Source organism: Eptesicus fuscus, chromosome 15, assembly GCF_027574615.1.
Source record: "Eptesicus fuscus isolate TK198812 chromosome 15, DD_ASM_mEF_20220401, whole genome shotgun sequence".
Taxonomy (NCBI): domain Eukaryota; kingdom Metazoa; phylum Chordata; class Mammalia; order Chiroptera; family Vespertilionidae; genus Eptesicus; species Eptesicus fuscus.
The window spans coordinates 60,176,474-60,197,859 of NC_072487.1; the positions used below are offsets into that span (position 1 = coordinate 60,176,474).

The window sequence follows — 21,386 nt, forward strand, 5'->3', positions numbered from 1 at the left end:
GTTATTTCACCCCTTATGTTTTTGCAAATTTTATTTGTTGGTTTTTCTCTTATTAGCTCTCTCTCTCTCTCTTTTTTAATTAAACAAACAAGTTGTACAGAAATCACCAGGAAAGAATTAGCATAGAGATTTTGGGTAACGACAATTACACATTTACTAAATATTTAGAATTCCAATCTCTCCCCGTGCTCAGCTACTGATCGCCTTTGTAATTTTAGTTCATAATAATCAACTAGCCATTGGACAATTTCTTAAGTATCTGCAAACTGTAATGGACTCTCTGAGCTCATTCTAGAAACAAATTCATGGTTTATTGGTGATTTTGGTTTGTTTCTGAAGGGAGAATATCTGAATCAGTCAGATTCCCCTAAACTGCACAGAAGTGAAATCTAATTAAGCCAATATAATCAGTAAACCTAACCTGGAGGTAAAAAGAATTTCTTTTCAAATAACAAAAATGTAAATGTAATCAACTCGAGATGGTCTCTAGCAGAAAAGCAAAGATCTAGCAAAAGGCTTTAATTATATAAGTATATAAGTATCTCAACAGTATAATGATCTTTTGATGAGATTATAGAATACTAAAAATAAAAATAAAGTACTATAGCAGTGTTTAAAAATATTTTACATGTGCCCACCTCGGGCTAGTAGAAATGCATGGTACAGTCATACCACAAAATTATATGCAAGTAATAAAAAAATTAGACTTAAAAGCACACATTTGGAAGGATCTCCATTTGTCTATTTTTAAGTGAAAAATGCAAGTTACAGAATAATATATACAATAGTGACCCCATAGCGGCATATAGTATGTGTGTGTGTGTGTACTTATGTACATATGTGTGTAAAAATTATATTTTCATGAGCATTGGAACAAATATGGATGGATACTCACCAAATTATCTGTAAATTATAACAAAGAGAAAGAAGCTAGAGGGGATGGGGTTAGGAGACTATTAATTTTACTGTGGCTATTTCTGAATTACTGGAATTATTACAAGGGAAGGGCTCATGTTGGAGTTGGGTGAAGGACTGGGTCCCACCTGGCGATGGTGAGTTTTGACAATGGATTAGACTTTTAACAGATTCTAACCCTAGATCTCTTTCAGTGTGACACTGGGCAAGTCCCTTCGCCCCTGAGCCTCATTTTCTCTATCCATAAAGGAGAGACCCTAATCATTCTGGCCATATCTATTTCACAGGACTGTTGTACAGACAATGGAGTATGTAAAACACCTTCGGCAGATTCCAATGTGCTATAGAAATGCTAATTATTAAGTTTGATTTTGTTACAGCTGGGACTAAATGCTTTCTGGAACACATTTGTAATTGTTTATCGAAAGCCAGGGGAAGGACAGGGGAATTCCCTTCATGGAAATATACTTCAAAGGGAGCTGGGCTGAAACCAGCTCATCACCATGGGAGGGATTTGGCCATGGCCCATCTACTGCAGGGCAGGCCCTTTATGTGGTGGAGTGGGTGGGGTGGGCACCTGCTAGGTCCCAGCCATAGCTTCCTGCGCTGGTCCAGAGCACAGCCCCCATCGGCCACCCGCTGATAGCACTGGACGAGCATATGGAGAGCCAGAAATGCCAGGACTGTGGAGTCAGAGAGCCCTGGGGTCCAACTCTAAGGTGACGTGACCACTTTTTGTGTGAACATCGGGCATGTTCTTTAGACTCTTGGAGCCTCTATCCTATATAATAAAAGGGTAATATGCATATTGACCGAACTGTGAAACAACTGGTCGCTATGACGCGCACTGACCACCAGGGGGCAGACGCTCAACGCAGGAGCTGCCCCCTGGTGGTCAGTGCGCTCCCACAGGGGGAGTGCCACTCAGCCAGAAGCCGGGCTCACGGCTGGAGAGCGCAGTGGCGGTGGCAGGAGCCTCTCCTGCCTTCGCAGGGTAAGGATGTCCAACTGATGGCTTAGGCCTGCTCCCCTCAGCAGGCCTAAACAATCAGACATCCCCCGAGGGCTCCTGGACTACGAGAGGGCGCAGACCGGGCTGAGGAACAACTCCCCCCCCCCCCCCCAACACCAGTGCACAAATTTCGTGCACCCAGCCTTTAGTTTATAAATAATGATAGTTGTTACTTTTTATTGCACTCTTACCATGTGCCAGACAACGCATTAAGTATTTATCTCATCTGACCCTAAAACTAACCCATGAGACACCCAATTGGGGAAGTAGAGGCCACAGAGATTAAGGAACATGCCAAGATTACGTAGGAAGAGCCAGGATTTAAAGTCTGCTTGGCTCCATGTGGCTAGATAGCTTCTCAGATCGTTTCTAGCTCTAATTTGTACTAATCTAATGATAACTCACATGTAAATACATTCTGTTGTTCGAAAAGATTAGATAGTTGATAAGAGAGCAAACTCTTGAACTAACCTGCCTGGGTTCCAGTCGGCTGTGGGATAACCTCGCCCAGACTCTGATCCTTCATCTATACAATGGGCTGCTGTGAGAATTCTGTGGGATGATGCATGTAACGTCCTTGGGACATAGTAAGTGCTCATTAAAGGTTTCCCTGTCCTAGTTTCTGGTTTGATCTGGCTTCCTTTAAAATTCTTCTCTAGCAGCTGTGCGGGACCTCTTTCCCCCTTCTGTAATAGTGGTCGTTAAATTACGTTTCACAGTCTGGGGTCCCTTGGGATAAAATGGGGAGATGGAGGCAGGGCTCCGTGTACCCCACCAGCTGCATCACAGAGCTGCTCTGCTGTTATCTGTTTTGTATTTTGGAATTCTGCAAATGTTATTTAAAAAGAGGGTTTCCCTACTTCATTTCTAGGAAATACATAAACTAAAGGGAGGAAATGGAAATGTGAAACTAAAATTTAAAACCTAAAATTTCTATGTTGTCTATTTCTTATGCTCTAGTCTAGTGGTCGGCAAACTCATTAATCAACAGAGCCAAATATTAACAGTACAACGATTGAAATTTCTTTTGAGAGCCAAATTTTCTAAACTTAAACTTCTTCTAACGCCACTTCTTCAAAATAGACTCGCCCAGGCCGTGGTATTTTGTGGAAGAGCCACACTCAAGGGGCCAAAAGAGCCGCATGTGGCTTGCGAGCCGCAGTTTGCCGACCACGGCTCTAGTCTAACTATAGGCTCTAAAGGTAAGACTTGGGATGGGCAGCAGTGGGACAATGGTTCTGGTACAATCTTTACCCCTCCCCCCCCCATCATCCCCTGGATCCACATGGACATCCAAACCTCCGGGGGATCTGGTTAAGAGTATCAACACCTAGGCCCATCCCAGCATGGCTGACCCAGGAGCTGTGGCTGGGCCCAGGGTAACAAGCTCTTTGGGTAATATCCATACAGATGTTCAGAGTGTCATCCTTTGAGAAACACTACTCAAAAACACGGGGGACGGGAGGGTACTTCTCTCCAAAGCATTTTTAAACTGTTAATGATGTTCAGTGAATGTTGGTTAAGAAAAACCTTTTGTGGGATTCCCATACATAAAACATAAAAGCGGAGCCCCGAGTGGAGTGGATTCTCCCGAGCACAGGTTAAGACCAACCTTGGTCTTCTTCCTCACTGAGAGCCCGCAGCGCCTCCTTGTGGTCAGTGTGATAAAAGACAAACGGTTCCCTCTGGGCTGAAGGACTCCATCACCCGGAGACATCTCCAAGGAGTCCTTGCTGCAGTGCTCAGCCCAGGTATCCCTGTTTCCCTTTGCTACCTGACACCTAGGAGCTTAGTCTGCATTTAGCTCGGGACCTTCCTGGCATATTCAACCCCCTCCACACTTAATCCCATCCATCCTCTATTAATACGACATCTCACGCCAGAGGACCTCCGGTAACCCCTCGCCTCCCGTTTCTACAGAACACACATTCTGTGCAATGACATCTTGCCCTAGACTGGTCTTTAGCTGTTTCTGGGATTCACGAGACATCCATGCAAATATACCAAAATTAGACTATACACTTCTTGGGGCCAAAACCCACCTTCTCCCTCCTTCATGTGCTCCTGATTCAGTATTTGAAACATGGCAACACCTAATCTACACCCCCTGAATGAATGAGTGACTGCACAGTGCCTTTCACATCTCCTCCAACACCAAAAAAGGAATACAACGAATACACTCTGTATCTGGCTTTTAAGTTCTTGTTTCAATGCTTTTGGAGAATGTTTAAAAATATGCAGTTTTAGTGTTTAGAAGGTACATTTCAATCCTGAGCTTTTTTGCAATGCAAGGCCAGGAAACACAACCTCTGCATTTTCTTCTTTTAAAATCCTAAGCCTACACAGCCTCCTGCAGGCCAGTGGGAGGAACACTTTGTCTCTCTGTAGATAGTCAGTCTATGTCTATCCAATTCTACCCACGTAATTCTATTATTCCTACCCTTTAATCCTGGTCTTGCTTCCACAAGATACAAACTTACTTTTTGTCTATATTATCTGCCATGACTGTTAAGTTTAAAATTCCCTATTGATTTTCTTTTTTGGGGGGGTGGAGTGAGGCCAATTATCTTCACCTTTCACCTGTGGGTTTTTACTTTCTACTGTTGTTTTAACACACATTGCTCTAATAATGTAATCTATTTACATCCTATCCCTTATACCATAAACCTCTTCTCACTCAAGACTCTATGCCTTGCGTTCCTTTTTGTTCCACAGCCATACTCCTCCTGCTTTCCGAATCAATGTGCAGTCACATACATTTGACACGCTGCCTAGTTTTCCTTCTGTGACTCTCTTTTATACAAATAAACAAGGAATTGCTGAATTCTGCTTTCAAATCCAACCTGAGACTGTCTTTCATAATTTATGAATCCAATCTGGGTGTGTTGGCGTTAATCATGATCGATTTTCTTTTATGCACCTGTTTAATGCTTCTTTGTGCTCTCTGTTATCTTTTCTTGCATGGAATACTCTGCTTTCTTCTACCTTGAGAAACATTTGGACGATACACACAGTCTGTTTTCATTCTGTTAGTAAAGCTGGCTTAGAAACCGAGGCTTCTTTGGTCCTCCTTTGCTTTGTAAAGTCTGTGTGTGCTTTCTGTCAATAGTTTCAACCCTGTGATTAGCGGTCCCTCCTGGAGAAGGACGAGGGCGTCTGACTTTGGTTACCACTCATGTTCACATGTTCACAAGGCCCTGTACTCTGATGGGATGACACTAACTGCCCTACAGGATGCCCGGTGGGGCCAGGGATGGGCTCCTCCATCATGCTTTGGGCGCTCACCCACTCCGCCTCTCCACTACCTTCTACTGCTGAGTGTTTGGAGCCTTTGTGTTGGCAGCTAAATAGCTCAGAGTCCCTCCTCCTCGATTTCTGACGCGTTTCTCCATGACTACCAAACATGCTAGAATAAGAGGGTGAGGCAGAGTTCAGTGATGGGCTGTGGGCCCCATCCCCCGCTTTCTGGGCCCGCTCCACTGCCCGGTGCTCAAAGTCCCTTCTGTGCTTGGCGATGAGCATGGGCCCCCAGGGTCTTGGCTGACTCGGCAGCACCTTAGCAGCCCACCGAGGCACCGGGGTCCAGGTCGTGGGTGGGCCCTCGGTTCTCCTACCTCGAACTGGATCAGCACCGTCCCACTTTCGAGGCCCTTCTTTAGCTGTTCCATGGATCCCTCCAAGGTGTCGGCACCCTCCGGACACTCAGGGAAAATGGCCTCTGGGAAGAGCTGGTTCAGTTCATCTTCAGATTTGATATCCGCAAAGGAGTGGACAGCTGTAGGGGACAAGAAAGGGTGTGTCTGGCTGTGCGGCAAAGCTCTGGGGTCAGTTTCCTCCCCACAAATTACCCTTACGACACCTGGATGCAGATGATTTAAAACATCTCATTAAACGATTACGCACACAGCAATTTTCACCAAAGACACTACTTCTTGTTGAATGATTATACGTGTTGATTTCACAAAACAACATGCTATTGTGGTTCGTTTATGATGGTGTTTAGTACTCAGAGGCTTTTGACAAAAGTAAAAGAAAGGGAAAGGATGCTTTTATAGAAAACGTATCTTCTCTCTTCGCTCTCTCTGACCTGGTTCTCGTACCCATCCCCCCTCACCCCCTTCTTGGTTCCTTTTCATTTGCTCCCTTAAAACAGGCACTTTCCCAGGCCCTGGTGTGAGGTCCGGCATGCTATCCATGGCACCGTCGTCCCACACAACTCAGCCAACCTAACTGACGGCCATTTTTAGGTGGGAGGCTCCCGCGTACACATCTCAAGACCTAACATCTCTATGGCACTTCATGCCTACCTCGAGTGTTCGAATCCGCCCTGCACAGCAGGCTCCATACGAATAAAAATAACCTCGGCCCCGACTGCCCCACCGGCACAGTCCTTCTCCAGCCTCACGTGCCCCTTTCCACCTACTGCTACTTCCTTCTCCAGCCTCCCACATTGGGAACTTGAGCATCATCTCTGATTTTTCTCTTTCTACTCAGAAGGGGACGCCACTCCCTCCCTCCCTCAAAAGCCTTCACTGGCTCCCTACTGCCTTCAAGACAACAGGAAAGACGAGGAGCGTAACAGCTTGTACCTTTCTCCACACAGTTGGACTGGATCCTTATAATGCTGAACACGAGTCACTATTCCCATTACACAGATGAGGAAACTGACTCGCAGGGCAAGTAAGTTGTCCAAAGTTGTCAGGGCGAGGCACAGGGATTTGGTCCATATCTGTCTGACCCTGAAGACCACATTTTGTTCTCTGATTAGAGAAACTCGGCTCTTCCATTGCTTTCGTGACTTCTGTCATATCAGCTCTTCCCTAGGCTGTTTCCTTATTTCTCTTTTAATCAGCTCCTATGTTTTTATTTAAAAACTAAACTTATCGTTACTGTTGTAGACCAGTGGCACTGCCCTTGTGGTTGTAATAGTCAATCGACATCCGTTTTCCTCACCTCATACAGGCCAGAGTGCTGTCCCGCTGGCTGCCGAGGAGGGCAGCACCCCACGGGCGCATGGTGTGGCCAAGGGCCTGCTCCCAATCGCTGGACTCCTCGGTGCCCTATTATCTTGCAGCCTTACCAGCCACACCACAGCAGGCAAGTTACCTCCCCTCTCTGTGACTCGGTTTCCCCATTTCCTCACTTGCAGGTAATACTAACATTATAAGAATTGAAGAGGATAGCCGAAACCGGTTTGGCTCAACGGATAGAGTGTCGGCCTGCGGACTCAAGGGTCCCAGGTTCGATTCCGGTCAAGGGCATGTACCTTGGTTGCGGGCACATCCCCAGTAGGGGGTGTGCAAGAGGCAGCTGATCGATGTTTCTCTCTCATCAATGTTTCTAACTCTATCCCTCTCTCTTCCTCTCTGTAAAAAATCAATAAAATATATTTTAAAAAAAAGAATTGAAGAGGATAATTATTTAAAGCCATTAGCACAGTGCAAGGCACTTCTCTGGCGCTCCACAGACATCAGCTACTACCACAACTGAATACCTACTGTGCGCAGAGCAGGGTGCTGGGATTTGGTGGGACAGGATGGGGTGGAAGAGGGTAGGTACGAATCCAGAGGATCTGATAAGGCCTCACGAGGAGGTGGGAGGAGAGCTGACACCGGACGGCTCCAGACTGGAAGTTTTAGTGGGAACAGAGAGAAGCAGGTGTGTGTTTGGGGCTGGGAGGAGGGGCTGGTGTGGGTGTGGGGAGGGAGCAGCTGTGACATTCACCCTATAAGACCAGAACAGAGATGAGCACTGTAGGGCCAGGGCTTTGAGTCACACACTGCATTTTCCTTCAGTGTTTCAAAGCCAGGCAGAAGCAGTCAAGGACTTGGCTTATTGTTCTATAGCAACAACACCAAGAACAGTGGTTGCGTTCACAGAAGCGATCCTGCCAACGCCCACCACGCACCGGGCGGCATTCTAGGCGCTTTCCAGTACCAGTGCCATTTAATCTTCATGAGAGCCCCGAGGCAGGGGCTGTTCTTATTGTCCTCGTTTTACGGCAAGGAACTCGCTCAAGGCCCCTCAGCCGTAGGAGGCGGCTGGAGGAGGCGGAGTGAGAACCACGCGGAGGCAGCTCCTGGGCCCTGCACCCTGGCCTCTCCAGCAAAACCAAATGCACAGCAATAACATATAACCTGATCCTTCCAGAAAGGGCTGGAATGCAAACGCTTGCAGGGCCAGGCAGCTGAGAGAAGTGTGCGCGGTGGGCCCCTTGGGCCTGGGAGGACTGGGGGTCATGCCCTGCATAAAGGGGGTGCTGGGCGCTGCCTATCTCCAGAGGACTGGCCGGAGGGGCCAGGCGGCTGTGGTTAGATCTTCAAATTTTTCAAGTGAGAAATCACACACCCAGGTTGTTATAGGACAGTTCTTGATTTTTGTTGGCTACAAGCTCAACATTTTCAAAACCACGGAAGGGCCAGGTCAGGCCCCGCCTGGCTCGGGCGGCGTCCCTGGGCGGCTCCCCGGCAGGAGGGCGGCTGTTACCTTTCCTCCGGATGACCAGGGCCAGCTCCCGCGTGTGGGACTCCCGGCTGGCTTTGATGAACATCACCACCTGGTCGTGGGTGTGTTCTGAGATGTCCCGGCCGTTGATTAACACGATTTGATCCCCTTCGTTCAGCTTCGGAATGCAGGTGTCCGCCTGAGTGGAGGGAAAGCGCGTTTCTCCGGTTACCATGACACCGTCCTCAAGGGAAGGCTGCCGCCCGGGGCCCAGACACCTGAGACCGTGATCAAGTTCTCCCTCCCTCCCTCCCTCCAGGATTAGCGTCATTATTTTTACATCCACTGCGATGAAGACATGGCAGCTGGCTGGGGCAATCTAACAATGTGCTGCTCAGAATTCAAGTTATGAGAGATTCCAGAATCAGGCTGAGAAAATCACGGAGCTACCGTCCCTGATTAATGTAACGCAACGGCTATGACGCTTCTGATCTTCTGTGTTCTAGATGGGCTGTCTGAAAATGGTTTGTCAGCTAAAAGAGAGTTTTTACTCGTCTTGCAATGGAGAGAGACTATGTAACACCCAGGGCAGAAGCCATCACGGAGAGAAGCGAGGCACCGACCAAGGTAAAAGAAAAGCCTTCGTCCCTGACACGGGCCACAAGCAGTAAGAAGAAGTAAGTCGCCAGCTTACGGGCCCCTTCAGAGTCAAGCCCCCATCCCAGTGCCTTCTTAGGAGGTGCGAGGACTCTGGTGCTCACTGCTTTACAAAAGCACAAGATCTGGCCCGGCCGGTGTGGCCCAGTGGTTGAGCGTCGACCCATGAACCAGGAGGTCACAGGTTCAGTTCCCAGTCAGGGCACATGCCCCGGTTGCAGGCTCAATCCCCAGTGGGGTGTGCAGAAGACAGCCCATCAGTGATTCTCTCTCATCATTGATATTTCTCTCTCTCACTCCCTCTACCTTCCTCTCTGAGCACATGATCTGCTGAGAAGGCTTAGACTGAGGGCTGAGGACAGGGTGATGAAAGGGGGTGCCGGTCCCATGTGCCCACTCAGAGTGAGCAGACCAGTAAACTGTGCCTCAGTTTCCTCCTCTTGAGCAGCACTTCTCAATTTCAGTGTGCACACCAATCACCTGGAGAGCTTGTTAAAAATGCAGATCCTACCCGGCCGGTGTGGCTCAGTGATTGAGCGTCGACCTATGAACCAGGAGGTCATGGTTCGATTCCCGATCAGAGCCCATGCCCGGGTTATGGGCTCGATCCCCACTGTGAAGCACGCAGGAGGCAGCTGATCAATGATTCTCTCTCTTCATTGATGTTTCTTTCCCTCTCTCCCTCTCTAAAATCAATAAAAATATATTTTAAAAAATGCAGATCCTAGTCTGGGAGGTCTGGGGTGGGGCCTGAGATTCTGCATTTCTCACGAGCTCCCGGGTGATGTTGGTGAAGTTGGAGCTGTAGAAGTGGGGACCACCCTGAGCAGCAAGGTTCTGGAAACATGGACTCTGTTCTCCTGTCCTCCCCGCTCCCCCGGGGTTTATAGGCATGCATTTACACACACTCTGCTGCTGGCTGCAGAAAAAGAATTCTGTTTAGATTTGGGGGAAAACGAAGAGGAACATGTTTACTTACAGGCGACTCTGGGTTTATCCTCGACACCACAAGAGGCATCTTTTGATCCACTCCTCCCTGTAAATATGTGAAATAAAAAAACAAAACAGCTGCGTGAGCAATTCACAGCAACAAAGACACGCAGCTCTCTCTGGCACAGGGAAGGGGTCTGACCTCACGTGATCCGGTTCTAAATCCAGGGGACCAAGCCCTTTCCGAATCACAGGTTCCTGAGCCCTCTGGGTACTAACCAGACGACGGCTCAGAAGCTCCCACTGCCACCCCCACGTCCCATGAACTTCAGGTGCACTCGGGGGAAGCAAGCTCCTTTCAAAACATGCAAATAGCTCCAGGAGGAGGACTCCAAAAACACAGCCTCTAAGAGCTGCTGTACAGGGGGTTTCAGTGGAGGAGACGGAGCCACAGACAAGGTTACATGCTGCAAGGTTCTGGGCAGGGCTCCTGAGGTACAGGAAAGAGCAGGGCTGGCTAACTTCTTCTGCAGAGGACCCGAGAGTACTTGTACACGTTGGGCTTTGTGGGACAGAAGGCTCTGTTGTAAAACCTCAACTCTGTCACCGCAGTGCCCACGCAAATGAATGCATGTGGCTGTGTTCCAATAAAACTTTATTTGCAAAAACTGGTGTGTTTTGGTCCCTAGGCCATAGTTTGCAGACCCTGCCTAGAGGCAGGCAAAGGAGGGTAATGGCCCTGAAAATGGACCTTCCCTTGAACATTGTTCTCTTCTTGGCTTAGCAATGCTGGGGGGCTCTCTTAATCACCCCTCTTCAAGGGGTAGATCTGCTTGCCAACTGTGGGCCCTCCTCCCTCTGAGCCTTAGTATGCATCTATAAAATGGGATTTTAAATGCCAGCTGCACTGATTAAAATCAGTAAGGGGATATAAGTACATAGCCAACACCAAGCACAGAACAGGCACTTGGCGTGAGGCAGCTGCTATGGCCACATAAAAACACTCCCAATACTGAGGGTGGAGCCAGTGTCCTTATGCAGCCTCAGGTATGGGGCCCGCTTCCAATGGAAATGAAGTCCAATGGGAATTAGAAAGTCATCTACAGATTGCTTCAGAGCCTAAAATCCCTATAAACACAAACGACGTACCTTTAGATTGAATCCAAATTTTCCATCTTCATCTGGCGTGATACGGATCAAGATTAAGTAGCCGTCCCCATTGTCATTCTGGAAAACGTTGGAAAGGGGTCAGTTAGGTTGCTTCCCTCTCCGCCAGGTGCCTTGGCACCAGGCAGCCTGGGCGGGTCATGGGTGCCTGAGCGCCGCGGGGCCTGGGCTCACGCACCTTGTCGCAGTAGTACTGGCTAGAGTGCTCGGTGGAGCCCCCTTCGGTCACCCTGTGGAAGTCCTCCAAGAACTGCTGGTCCACGCCATCTGGGGAGCAGGAGCCCGGAGCGTTTGAAGACGGAGACACAGAACTGGATGACTTCCGGGTAGGGCAGCTTTGTGCTGGGTTGCTCTCGGATATGCTCCTTCATTGTGGGGAAGGAGGAGATGTTTTAATCACTGGATTCATATTTGATCAGAGCAAACATTACCGACTATTGAGGCCTGACATCCCACAGTTGTCACGAACCCTTGCAACCTTAGAGAGCTCCAGAGGTCAAGCTCAGGGCTCTGGTACCCCCAGTCCCAAGGAGCCACCCTGGTCCCCACCTGGCCTAAACGTCACCACCTGTAGTTTTGGGGAAAGGAGGCAAAAGGACAGGGCAGATCTCAGCTCCCTTCCCAGCTGCATGAGAAGGTGACGGGGAAATGGACCAGCTACTCAGATGCATGTCTCCATCCTTCTGAAAGCCTTTTCCTTCTGTCTCAATCCTGCTGATAGCTCTGCTTCATAGAGCTCGCGGATACCCAAAGGGAATGGGACTAATCCTATCTAATAAAAGAGTAATATGCAAATTGACCATCACTCTAAGACACAAGATGGCCACCCCCATGTGGACACAAGATGGCCGCCACAAGATGGCCAGCGGGGGACGGAGTTGGGAGGGACCAGGTCTGCAAGGGAGGGCAGTTGGGGGTTACCAGGCCAGCAGAGGAGGGCAGTTGGGGGAGACCAGGCCAGCAAGGGAGTTGGGGGGGACCCAGGCCTGCAGGGGAGGGCAGTTGTGGGCGATCAGGCAAGCAGGGAGGGCAGTTAAGGGTGACTGGGCCGGTAGAGGGGGGAGACCAGGTCAGCAGGGGAGGGCAGTTGGGGGGACCCAGGCCTGCAGGGGAGGGCAGTTGGGAGGGGCAGGCTTGCAGGGGAGGGCAGTTGCGTGGGGGAACCAGGCCTGCAGTGGAGGGCAGTTGAGGGGGGACCAGGCAGGCCTGTAGGGGAAGACAGTTGGGGGGGACCCAGGTCTGCAGAGGAGGGCAATTGTGGACGATCAGGCCAGCAGGGAGGCCAGTTAGGGGTGACCGGGCCAGCAGGGGAGGGCAGTTGGGGGGGACCAGGCCCGCAGGGGAGGGCAGTTGGGGGGGGCAGGCCTGCAGGAGAGGGCAGTTGGGGACAACCAGGCCTGCAGGGGAGGACAGTTAGGGGCGACCAGATTGGCAGGGGAGGGCAGTTAGGGGTGACCAGGCTGGCAGGGGAGGGCAGTTAGGGGTGACCAGGCTGGCAGGGGAGGGTAGTTAGGGACAATCGGGCCGGCCGGGGAGCAGTTAGGCGTCGACCAGGCTGGCAATGGAGTGGTTAGGGGGTGATCAGGCTGGCAGGCAGAAGCAGTTAGGGGCAATCAGGCAGAGGCAGTCCTGGATTGTGAGAGGGATGTCCAACTGCCACCAGGATCGGGCCTAAACAGGCGGTCGGACATCCCTCAAGGGGTCCCAGATTGGAGAGGGTGCAGGCTGGCTGAGAGACACCCCCCCCCACCCGTGCACTAATTTCATGCACCGGGCCTCTAGTGTTGCATATTCAGGGCAATTTATATTAATCCTACTTTGTGTTATTTGCCTGTGACTCCATTAGTTGTCCATGCTGAGATTATATGTTTTATCTTTCTCTAACATGGGTCTTTCTGTATCTTAGAGCTGCAATGTCCAATATGGTAGCCACCAGTTACACATGGCTATTTAAATTTAAATAAATAGAGATTAGAAATTTCTTCAATTGTACCAGCGCATTTAAAAGATGATCAATATCCCTGGCTGGTGAGTTCAGTGGTTAGAGCATTGGTTAGACCCTGTGCACCAAAGGGTCTTGCGCTCGATTCCTGGTCAAAGACACATAACTAAGTTGCAGGTTCAATCCCTGCCCTAGTCGGGGCATGTACAGGAGGCAACTAATCAATGTATCTCTCTCACATTGATCTCTCTCTCTCTTCTCTCTACCTCCCTTCCTCTCTCTCTAAAACCCAATGGAAAAAAATATCCTCTGGTGAGGATTTAAAAATAAATTGGGGCCCTAACCGGTTTAGCTCAGTGGATAGAGTGTCAGCCTGCGGACTGAAGGGTCCCAGGTTCGATTCCAGTCAAGGGCATGTACCTTGGTTGCGGGCACATCCCCAGTAGGAGGTATGCAGGAGGCAGCTGATCAATGTTTCTCTCTCATCGATGTTTCTAACTCTCTATCCCTCTCCCTTCCTCTCTGTAAAAAATCAATAAAGTATATTAAAAAAATAAATTGGGGAAAAAAAGGTCAATAGTCTCATGTGGCTAATGGTTCCTATACTGGACAAGCACAGTTATAAAACATTTCCGGCATCACAGGAAGTTCTGTCTTGGAGAATTACAGACTGTTAGAACTAAACAAGCCTCTATGTTCATCGGGTTCAACTCACCCTTCACGGTTGGAGAAACTATTGTTCAGAGACGCTGAGTGGCTTGACCAAGGTCACACAGCTTTCCCCTCACTTAATAGACAGAAGTCTGATGGACATGAGTCCCCGAGCATCTCTTTACTCTCCAGGCTATGCCAAGTCTGCTCCTAAGACACCCTCCACACCATTCCCTCCCACCCAACCCTCCAGCACAACACAGTCTCTAACCTCAAAGGGCCGCAGGGAGTAACCATCTCAGCCATCACTGTATAGGACACTCAACTTCTCTGCACCACACACACCCACACTAGACCCCCTCCAGAGCCACAGGCCTAGCAAAAGATGCCTTAAAGATCCTACAGAATACAGGATTTTCCTCTTGTTCTATATACAGGGTCCAGTGATGGGAGAGGTGAGTAGATGAAGACAGTCAGTGAAAGAGACAAAAGATAGGTTGCTGCTGCCTCTTACGAAATCATTATTTCAAGCCCTGATCTGTGAATTTTTCATTAAGTTAGGGCTTCTCTGTTTCCTAGCAAGTTCAAGTTACCTTACTTTAAATACAAAATCAGTATCCTATTCAATTTATTGAGTCACAATTCCAATTTATTGGAATATAAAAATTCAATTACAGACCAGTGTAGGAATATACCAGTAGCTACATGTAAGAGAAGAGTTTGGCCCTATGGTTTTCAAGTTGAGGGAAAGGTATTATGGATGGGAAGGCGTTTCAGAACAGGATCCTTTGGGACTGAAGCTGTAGACAAGTGGTAAGTTTTCAGACTAAAAATGAATGAGACTTTAATTTACTTAAGGCCACACAAAAATAAAAACAATAAAAATCTCTCACAAGTAGGGCAACTTGCCTACATTTTCATGTTTACAAGAGCACCCCCTAGTGGCAGATAAGGTTTAGGAAACGCTATGTCCTGAACTTTCAATAGGAAGAAGATGCAAGTAGCACACGCACTACACACGTGTGGGAGACTCTGGAGGGTGACAGCGATGGAAAGGGTGAAGGGCATGCAGACAAAGAAAGAGGTGAGGGAGGTGACAAAGCAGAAGAGAACAGACACTGTCAGTAAAATTCTAATGTATTTTACAGTCACTCTTTTTTCTAAAATTTTTAATGTGTGGATTACATCATCCAAGGTTTTCAAGTACTTTTCCTTTCGACATAAAACAGCCCACAGTACTCAAAAGAATACATTCAAAGCCATGCTGTGCCCAGCCTGCTTTCTAAGTAGGGTCAGAGAGGTTACTTTTATTAAACATGTGACGGCAGCTTTTGGCTGATCAACTGTGTACAGACGATCCCCTGCAGGCTGCAGGGACGTTCTGCTCAGCATGGAGGACGAAAGACAGATGGTGAGGAGGACATCAACGACAAGGAGCACTGAGACCGTGGCAGCTGGATGCAGCACGGGGATGCCAGGAGTGAAGACGCCAAACCACGCTGGCTTCCTCTCTCCTGGGGGCAGGATGTGCGTGCTAACGAGGGAGAGCCTAGTGGGTGAGGAGGGAGCGGTGAGGGGAGCTGTGGGTGGAGCCAGGGTTCCTGGGGAAGGAGTAGGATGAGGGAAGTAAGAAGAGAGGGCGGCTGGAGGAAGCAGGCAGGTGACTGGGGCTGGAGGAGGGAGCAGAAGCAAGAGGTCTGTCCCTGAGGCAGGAAGGGGACACCTGTCAGAGGAGGAGGGACAGGGAAGGGGGACTTCCGCTGCCGTCTGGGATCCAGAGTAGCCAGGGAGGGGCTGACCAACCCCAGCTCCCTGGGAATAAAGGGGTGGAGACAGGCAGGCAGGCAGGTCGCCCTCAGCTCCAGAACTGTGAATGTGACAGGCTTCAGCAACAAAAGCCATGTAGTGTTCTTTCCTCCGAAGAAGAGGAAAAAGAGAGTGAAAATGGCAGGACTGCCCATGAAGAAGAGACTCCTGCGTGATGCTTCCCTCACCCCTCTTTCCTAAACCAGAGACAATGACAAATACCTCTGCCCCCAACCTGTGCAGGGGAGCAGCTGTGCTCCCACGGAGGGCTCCGCAGCCCTAGCTCGCTATGGCGGTGGGACAGGTGGGACACAACGGGGCCATTCCCATCAGGTTTCTCTCCGAGTCTCTGAGCTTCTTACGGTCGGGAGAGACCCCCGACCTCTTTCCATTCCTCTCCAGGTGCACGTAAGGCTCGGCCAGGCACGCAGAGCGCACTCCACGAAGACGCTGGGTGAACGAAGGAGAAAATGCCTCCACGCGGCTCCTGGGGCTCGTGGAGTTACTCTAAAAGAGCATGGGATTCTCTCGAACCCAGGGAGCTCAGGTGAACAGAGAGGGTGGGTTCAGCAGTTCTCAGCATCTGTAAGATCAGAGCTCCCGAGAATGCGACAAGGATCTCCTTCACACGCAGGCTCCGCCTCGGCAGGCTCTCTCAGAACGCTGCGTTTCTTTTGAATAAAGTTCCTGGAGAAATGTGTCACAGGGATCCTCACACAAGGGCCACTGAGTAACAAAAAGATCGGTGTCTTAAGTTTGGGCTCTTGTGATATGGAGACATTCTGAAGATGCCATTCTTATCTTGGCAATGACCCAAGGGAGGGACAGCCCCGTGCAGGGAAAACAAATGCAAAACTCCTCAGGAAACCCTGCTGCTGGCTGGTCTCTGTGGGAGACACTTAGACGGGGTCCAGATCCCGCCATCACGTTCACAACTGGGTGCGAAGGGTGGAGAGTGGCCGAAGGGCTGGAGCTGTTTAATTTGAAGGACAGTGCGTGGGGCTGTCAGGTAGGACAGGAAACAGACACCCTCTGTGGTGTCCCGGGAGCTCGAGGCAGGGACCGATGGATGTTCTGGGTCACTGCCAAGGAGGAGGCGCTGCCCAACCTCGGGACAGGCTGCCACCCTGCAGGAGAGCTCCCGTCACCAGGTGACGGGGCCTGGGGGATTCCTACATGGCCGACGTGGCTGAAGAGCAGGATTCCCTAAGCACCTTTCAATGCACAGACATTGTCTAAAAAAATTTTTTCCTCCCTGCCGTTGTAAAAACAAATTTAAAAGTTTAACAGTGGTAAATGCACACATAACATGTATCATCGTCACCATGCTTCCGTGCAGCAGCACTAAGGGCATTCACATGGTGTGTGCACAGAAGCTCTGAAGTAAGTAAGATGTGGCAGCCGTCCTGTGTCCCACGGAACAAGGCGGCTCTGAAGAAAGAGACGAGCGAGCAGCAAAGGCACCGGTGACTACGCAAAGCCCGACGCCCTCTGTGGAGTGTCTCCTCTGGTGATCCAAACCACGGGTAAATCAACAGCGACGTCCTTCACACGCACCCCGCACCTGCCCGCAAACTCGCTTCCCTCCAGTGTCTGCTCGGCAAAGCCATTTTCCCTTTAGGGGACCTCCCCTCCCGTTTTTTTCTGGGTGGTGGGGTGGTTGGTTTGGGTTTTACTGCCACGAAGGACACTTCCTTCTCTGCAGATTGTGGCCTTCGCTCTGAAACAAGGAAAGGAAGGCAGGAGCCTGGGGAGGAACGCGTACCGCCGGCCCACTTGGGCACAGAGCAAACTGCCAAGGATTGGTATCTGTGACCCCACACTTCGCTGTGCTGCTGTGAGCAAGGACATGCCGTCGGGTGACTCATCCGCCCAGAGAGCGCTCAGAGACCCTGAGCTGCGCCACTGGGTTTCGAGCTAGAGTCTAGCCGCTCTTTTTCTTCCTTTCTCTTTCTCCTTCTTGCTTGAATGGGTACAGAACATTACAGTTAATTCTGCTTTCTAAAAGGAGCCCTCCTCGCTGCTTGTGATAGTATTCATCTGACTTCTCTGACAGAATCCTTCTTTTCGCCTCTTAACACAAATCTGCTGTATAAAACATGTCAAACGTTTCTTAAACATTTTGCAAATACTCACTGAAATAACCACAGTTTTTTTCACTAAGTACAGCTCAACCTTCCCTTCTTTCCTGGGGCAACAGAGAGCCCCCACTCCCAGACGCCCAGGGAGGCCAGCTGCCTCTGAGGACCCATCAGCCAGAAGGGGTCCCCCACCTAACTGGGGTGGTAGGGGCTGCAGTTTTTCAACTGTTCACCCCACTGGCAAAGGGCAGCGGCTATGTGACTGTGAGACCTCTATTGTCAGTGCACCTGGCAAAGCCCCAACAAGGAAGGCTGCCTCTGAATCCCTGTTATTTGCAACTTTAAAAAAAAATATATGTTTTTATTGGTTTCAGAGAGGAAGGGAGAGGGAGAAAGAGGTAGAAGCATCAATAATGAGAGAGAATCATTGATTAGCTGCCTCCTGCACACCCTCCACTGGGGATTGAGCCCGCAACCCAGGAATGTGCCCTTGACCAGAATCGAACCCGGAACCCTTCAGTCCATAGGCCGACACTCTAACCACTAAGCCAAACTGGCTAGGGCGCTACTTTTAACATTTAGCTGCAAAATGAAAAAGTGCCCAGAAGGACACGTCTTACAAGGTCTGGTGGAAGAGTTTCAGAAAGAACGGATGTGCAATGCGTAGGGGTGAGCAAGGCCAGCAATGTCTTAAACAGAGCTGGAGGAAGTGCATTTGAAATTTAATTTAAATTAGAACAGCCATACGTGGTAGTGGCTCCTGGACTGGACTGTTGAAGGTCTAAGATGCTCTGCAATTCCATGGTGTGGCGGCAGACCAGAGTAGGGAAATCTGATGCAGGACACATAATTCTCAGAACCTTCAGACAATTCCCCAAAATCCCTTCTCCTTTCAGCAATGCGGCAGAACCCCAGAGTGCGACGATGAAGGCTGATCATGTGCCATTTGCCCCGCTTGCCCGGAGGCCCCTAAAGGCAAAGATTTGTCTAATTTGTCTCGATGTTTCCTCAATGAGCCTCGAAGGGTGTTATCAAGTGTGCTGCTGGATTAAAACTTCCCCACTGCCCAGCCGGGGTGGCTCAGTGGTTGAGTGTCGACCTATGAACCAGGAGGTCACGGTTCGATTCCCGGTCAGGGCACATGCCTGGGTTGCGGGCTCGATCCCCCGTAGGAGGCAGCCAATCAATGATTCTCTTTCATCATTGATGTTTCTATCTCTCTCTCCCACTCCCTTCCTCCCTGAAATCAATAAAAAATACATTAAAACAAAAACCAAACAAACAAAAAACCTCACCCCCACAGCCCTGGACAGAGCTCCTCTCCCTGCACCTGGCGCTGAGCTGTGCCGTTAACAGCACTTCCTGTGATGATGGAAACACACTTCATCTGTGCCGTCCAACACGGTGGCCACTACCTACACGTGGATCTTGAGCACTTGAGATAAGGATGTGTGACTGAGGAACCCAACTTAAATTTGATTTTCCTTTAAATAATTTCACTTGGAATACCCACATGGGTAGCGGCTACTGGACTGGTCAGGGAAGGTCTAGCTGCTCCACAATCCCATAACGAGACTGCAAACCGCGGTGGGAAGATCTGACACGAGGCTGTGCCTGGGCTTCCCAGAGCCCCTGTCAGGTCCCCAAACCCTCCTTCTCCTTTCGGCAAAGCGACAGAAGCCCACTGCAGACGCAAACCAGTTGGAGCGATGCATGCCTGCACGCGCACCTCTAGACTGGCAAAGCCGGGGTCACACAGAGGAACGTACCCGCTTCCACTGCAGCCTCACCAGGCCTGCAGTTGGAGCAAGAGATAGTGATCATTTCAACAAAAGCATTGTCCAAGCTCCGGGTCACGAGGAAACAATGGCCAGGGGGATTATTTAACTAGACGTGTTAAGAACACGGATAAGCTGGAAACCGTGACTGCTGTGGTCCGGGACAGCAGAGAGGCAGCAGCCACACACGTACGTGGGAAACGAGGTTTGCAATTCATTTGTGAGGCCTAGAGGACAATCGGGCTGCATTCAATGCTTAAAACCAGGAGCTGGAGTGGCAAAAAGTCCCCGAGGAACTGAAATGCCTCCGTGTGACCCTATGCTGTTGGGGGAGGCATGATGTTTATGTTTGACGAATAGTATAGGACTTCGCAGAATGGATACCTGTGGCCATGGCTGACTAGTTGACCCCATCCCACTTTAGCTTAAGATGTCATTTTATTTCTTTAGGACCTGTATCTTTCCCACTTCAGAAAATGGCTTGAGATAGCTGACCCTAAAATGTACAGATATGGCAGAACTGTGAACTCATTACAACAAGAGAACAAATAAAGCCCATTAATATGCGAGGAAGAGTAGGGACTCTATCAGAAACCTGGGCTAGGGGAAGCCAACTCAGTTGAGCATATCATGGAGCTCTGAGCTCCGTGGTAATCAAGTCAAAAAGGGAACTAGCGTATACGATACATCTTAGTGAATGATAATAGGACTCAAGCTAGTATTTTAGGAGAGATCTTTTTCCTGGCCTTGAGAGGAGTTGGTCACATTTAAAAAAGGAGAGTGGGGATATAAAAGAACTTGACGCAAACTGTCCTTGACACAAATATAACAGAACATCAGAGGTGTCCTACGCATGCTTTTTCTTTATATTAACTATTCATTGAAGACAAAATGGAAACAAAACCCCAGAGGGCATGCTGTGGTTCTGCGTAGGCTTTCTGTGGAGAGCTAGAAAGAAGCTTGTTTCCAGGGATCTGGAACCCGGCCGCGGTAAAATCTGACCATCTCGAGAAATGCTACTGTGGTTAACATGTCCATACCTCTGGGGAATGTGGGATGAGACTGAGCTTTGCTCAGGACAGGTAACAACTCTGAGAAGTCCAGGCCCAGGCCCCAGGCCCCCAGCCTGCCTTCCAGTGGGCACCCTAGGGAGCTGGCTGCAGCCTCCAGCCCTCGCCTCTGGCCATCTGGGCCCGGGCAACCTCCTCCACAGTCACCACGAGCAAGTAAAAAGAGAGAACAACCCAATCTCTTACTCTTGGTGTGGGCTCTGGTTCTGAGAAGCCTCCGAATCGCTGTCTTTCGGGGAGAGGGAGCCCTTGTAGGTGTAAAACACATCCTCGGTTTCGGTAATGTACGTCATCTCGTTGGCGAGGTTATCCGCAGAAGAGTGCCTTGGCTTTCGGATTTCATGCCGGAGCCGAGGACTTCGCCTGGGTGGGGAAAAGGTGGAGCGTGAGGTGTTGAAAGCAAATTCCACTTGAATTTTTTTTTTTTTTATCACACCAGCGATCTAACTTTGTGCCCTGACCTTTCTAAGAATGACTGGGCTGATGCGGTTGCAAAGTAAGAGCCAGTTAACCCATTACTACCCCAGAGTCCACCAGGGGCCATGCGGGTCCCCACCACTGTCAGCCCAGTGGTGCAGCTCCCAGAGCAGTAGGCTCAGTTTCATGAAGAGGCAAAGGAGATGGTTTATGCCCTTTGGGAGGGCACTGAGTATTGATTTAGGGTGAGCCATCCTTCAAGGAGGACTCAAGTTCTCAATGCATAAATAATAATAGGCCATACTGACTGCTGATCCGACAATTTTCCTGATTCTCTTGAACAGTAGAAATAAAAGGTTAAGTCAAAACTCAAACCTTATTTCAACTACTAGTACATCCCTTCATGCAGATTTCACATGATCCAAGAAGAAATGTTTGCTCTGTAAAAAATATATAACTCTTATGTGACTTTTGGTTGGACATCACAGCATTATCCTTTTCCTCTGATAGCAGCAG

At 49.6% G+C, this 21,386-nt stretch overlaps 1 protein-coding gene across 1 annotated transcript in view; it reads right to left on the reverse strand.

Annotated features, from left to right (window-relative positions):
• PTPN3 (protein tyrosine phosphatase non-receptor type 3) overlaps positions 1 to 21,386 on the reverse strand; it is a 100,139-nt gene that overhangs the window by 16,061 nt on the left and 62,692 nt on the right. The window contains exons 14-19 of the mRNA XM_054727701.1: positions 20,640 to 20,816; positions 11,304 to 11,490; positions 11,108 to 11,185; positions 10,008 to 10,064; positions 8,414 to 8,570; positions 5,542 to 5,702 (exon numbers count right to left, since the gene is read on the reverse strand). Coding sequence (XP_054583676.1) covers positions 5,542 to 5,702; positions 8,414 to 8,570; positions 10,008 to 10,064; positions 11,108 to 11,185; positions 11,304 to 11,490; positions 20,640 to 20,816 — 817 coding nt within the window. The remainder of the gene's footprint in view (positions 1 to 5,541; positions 5,703 to 8,413; positions 8,571 to 10,007; positions 10,065 to 11,107; positions 11,186 to 11,303; positions 11,491 to 20,639; positions 20,817 to 21,386) is intronic.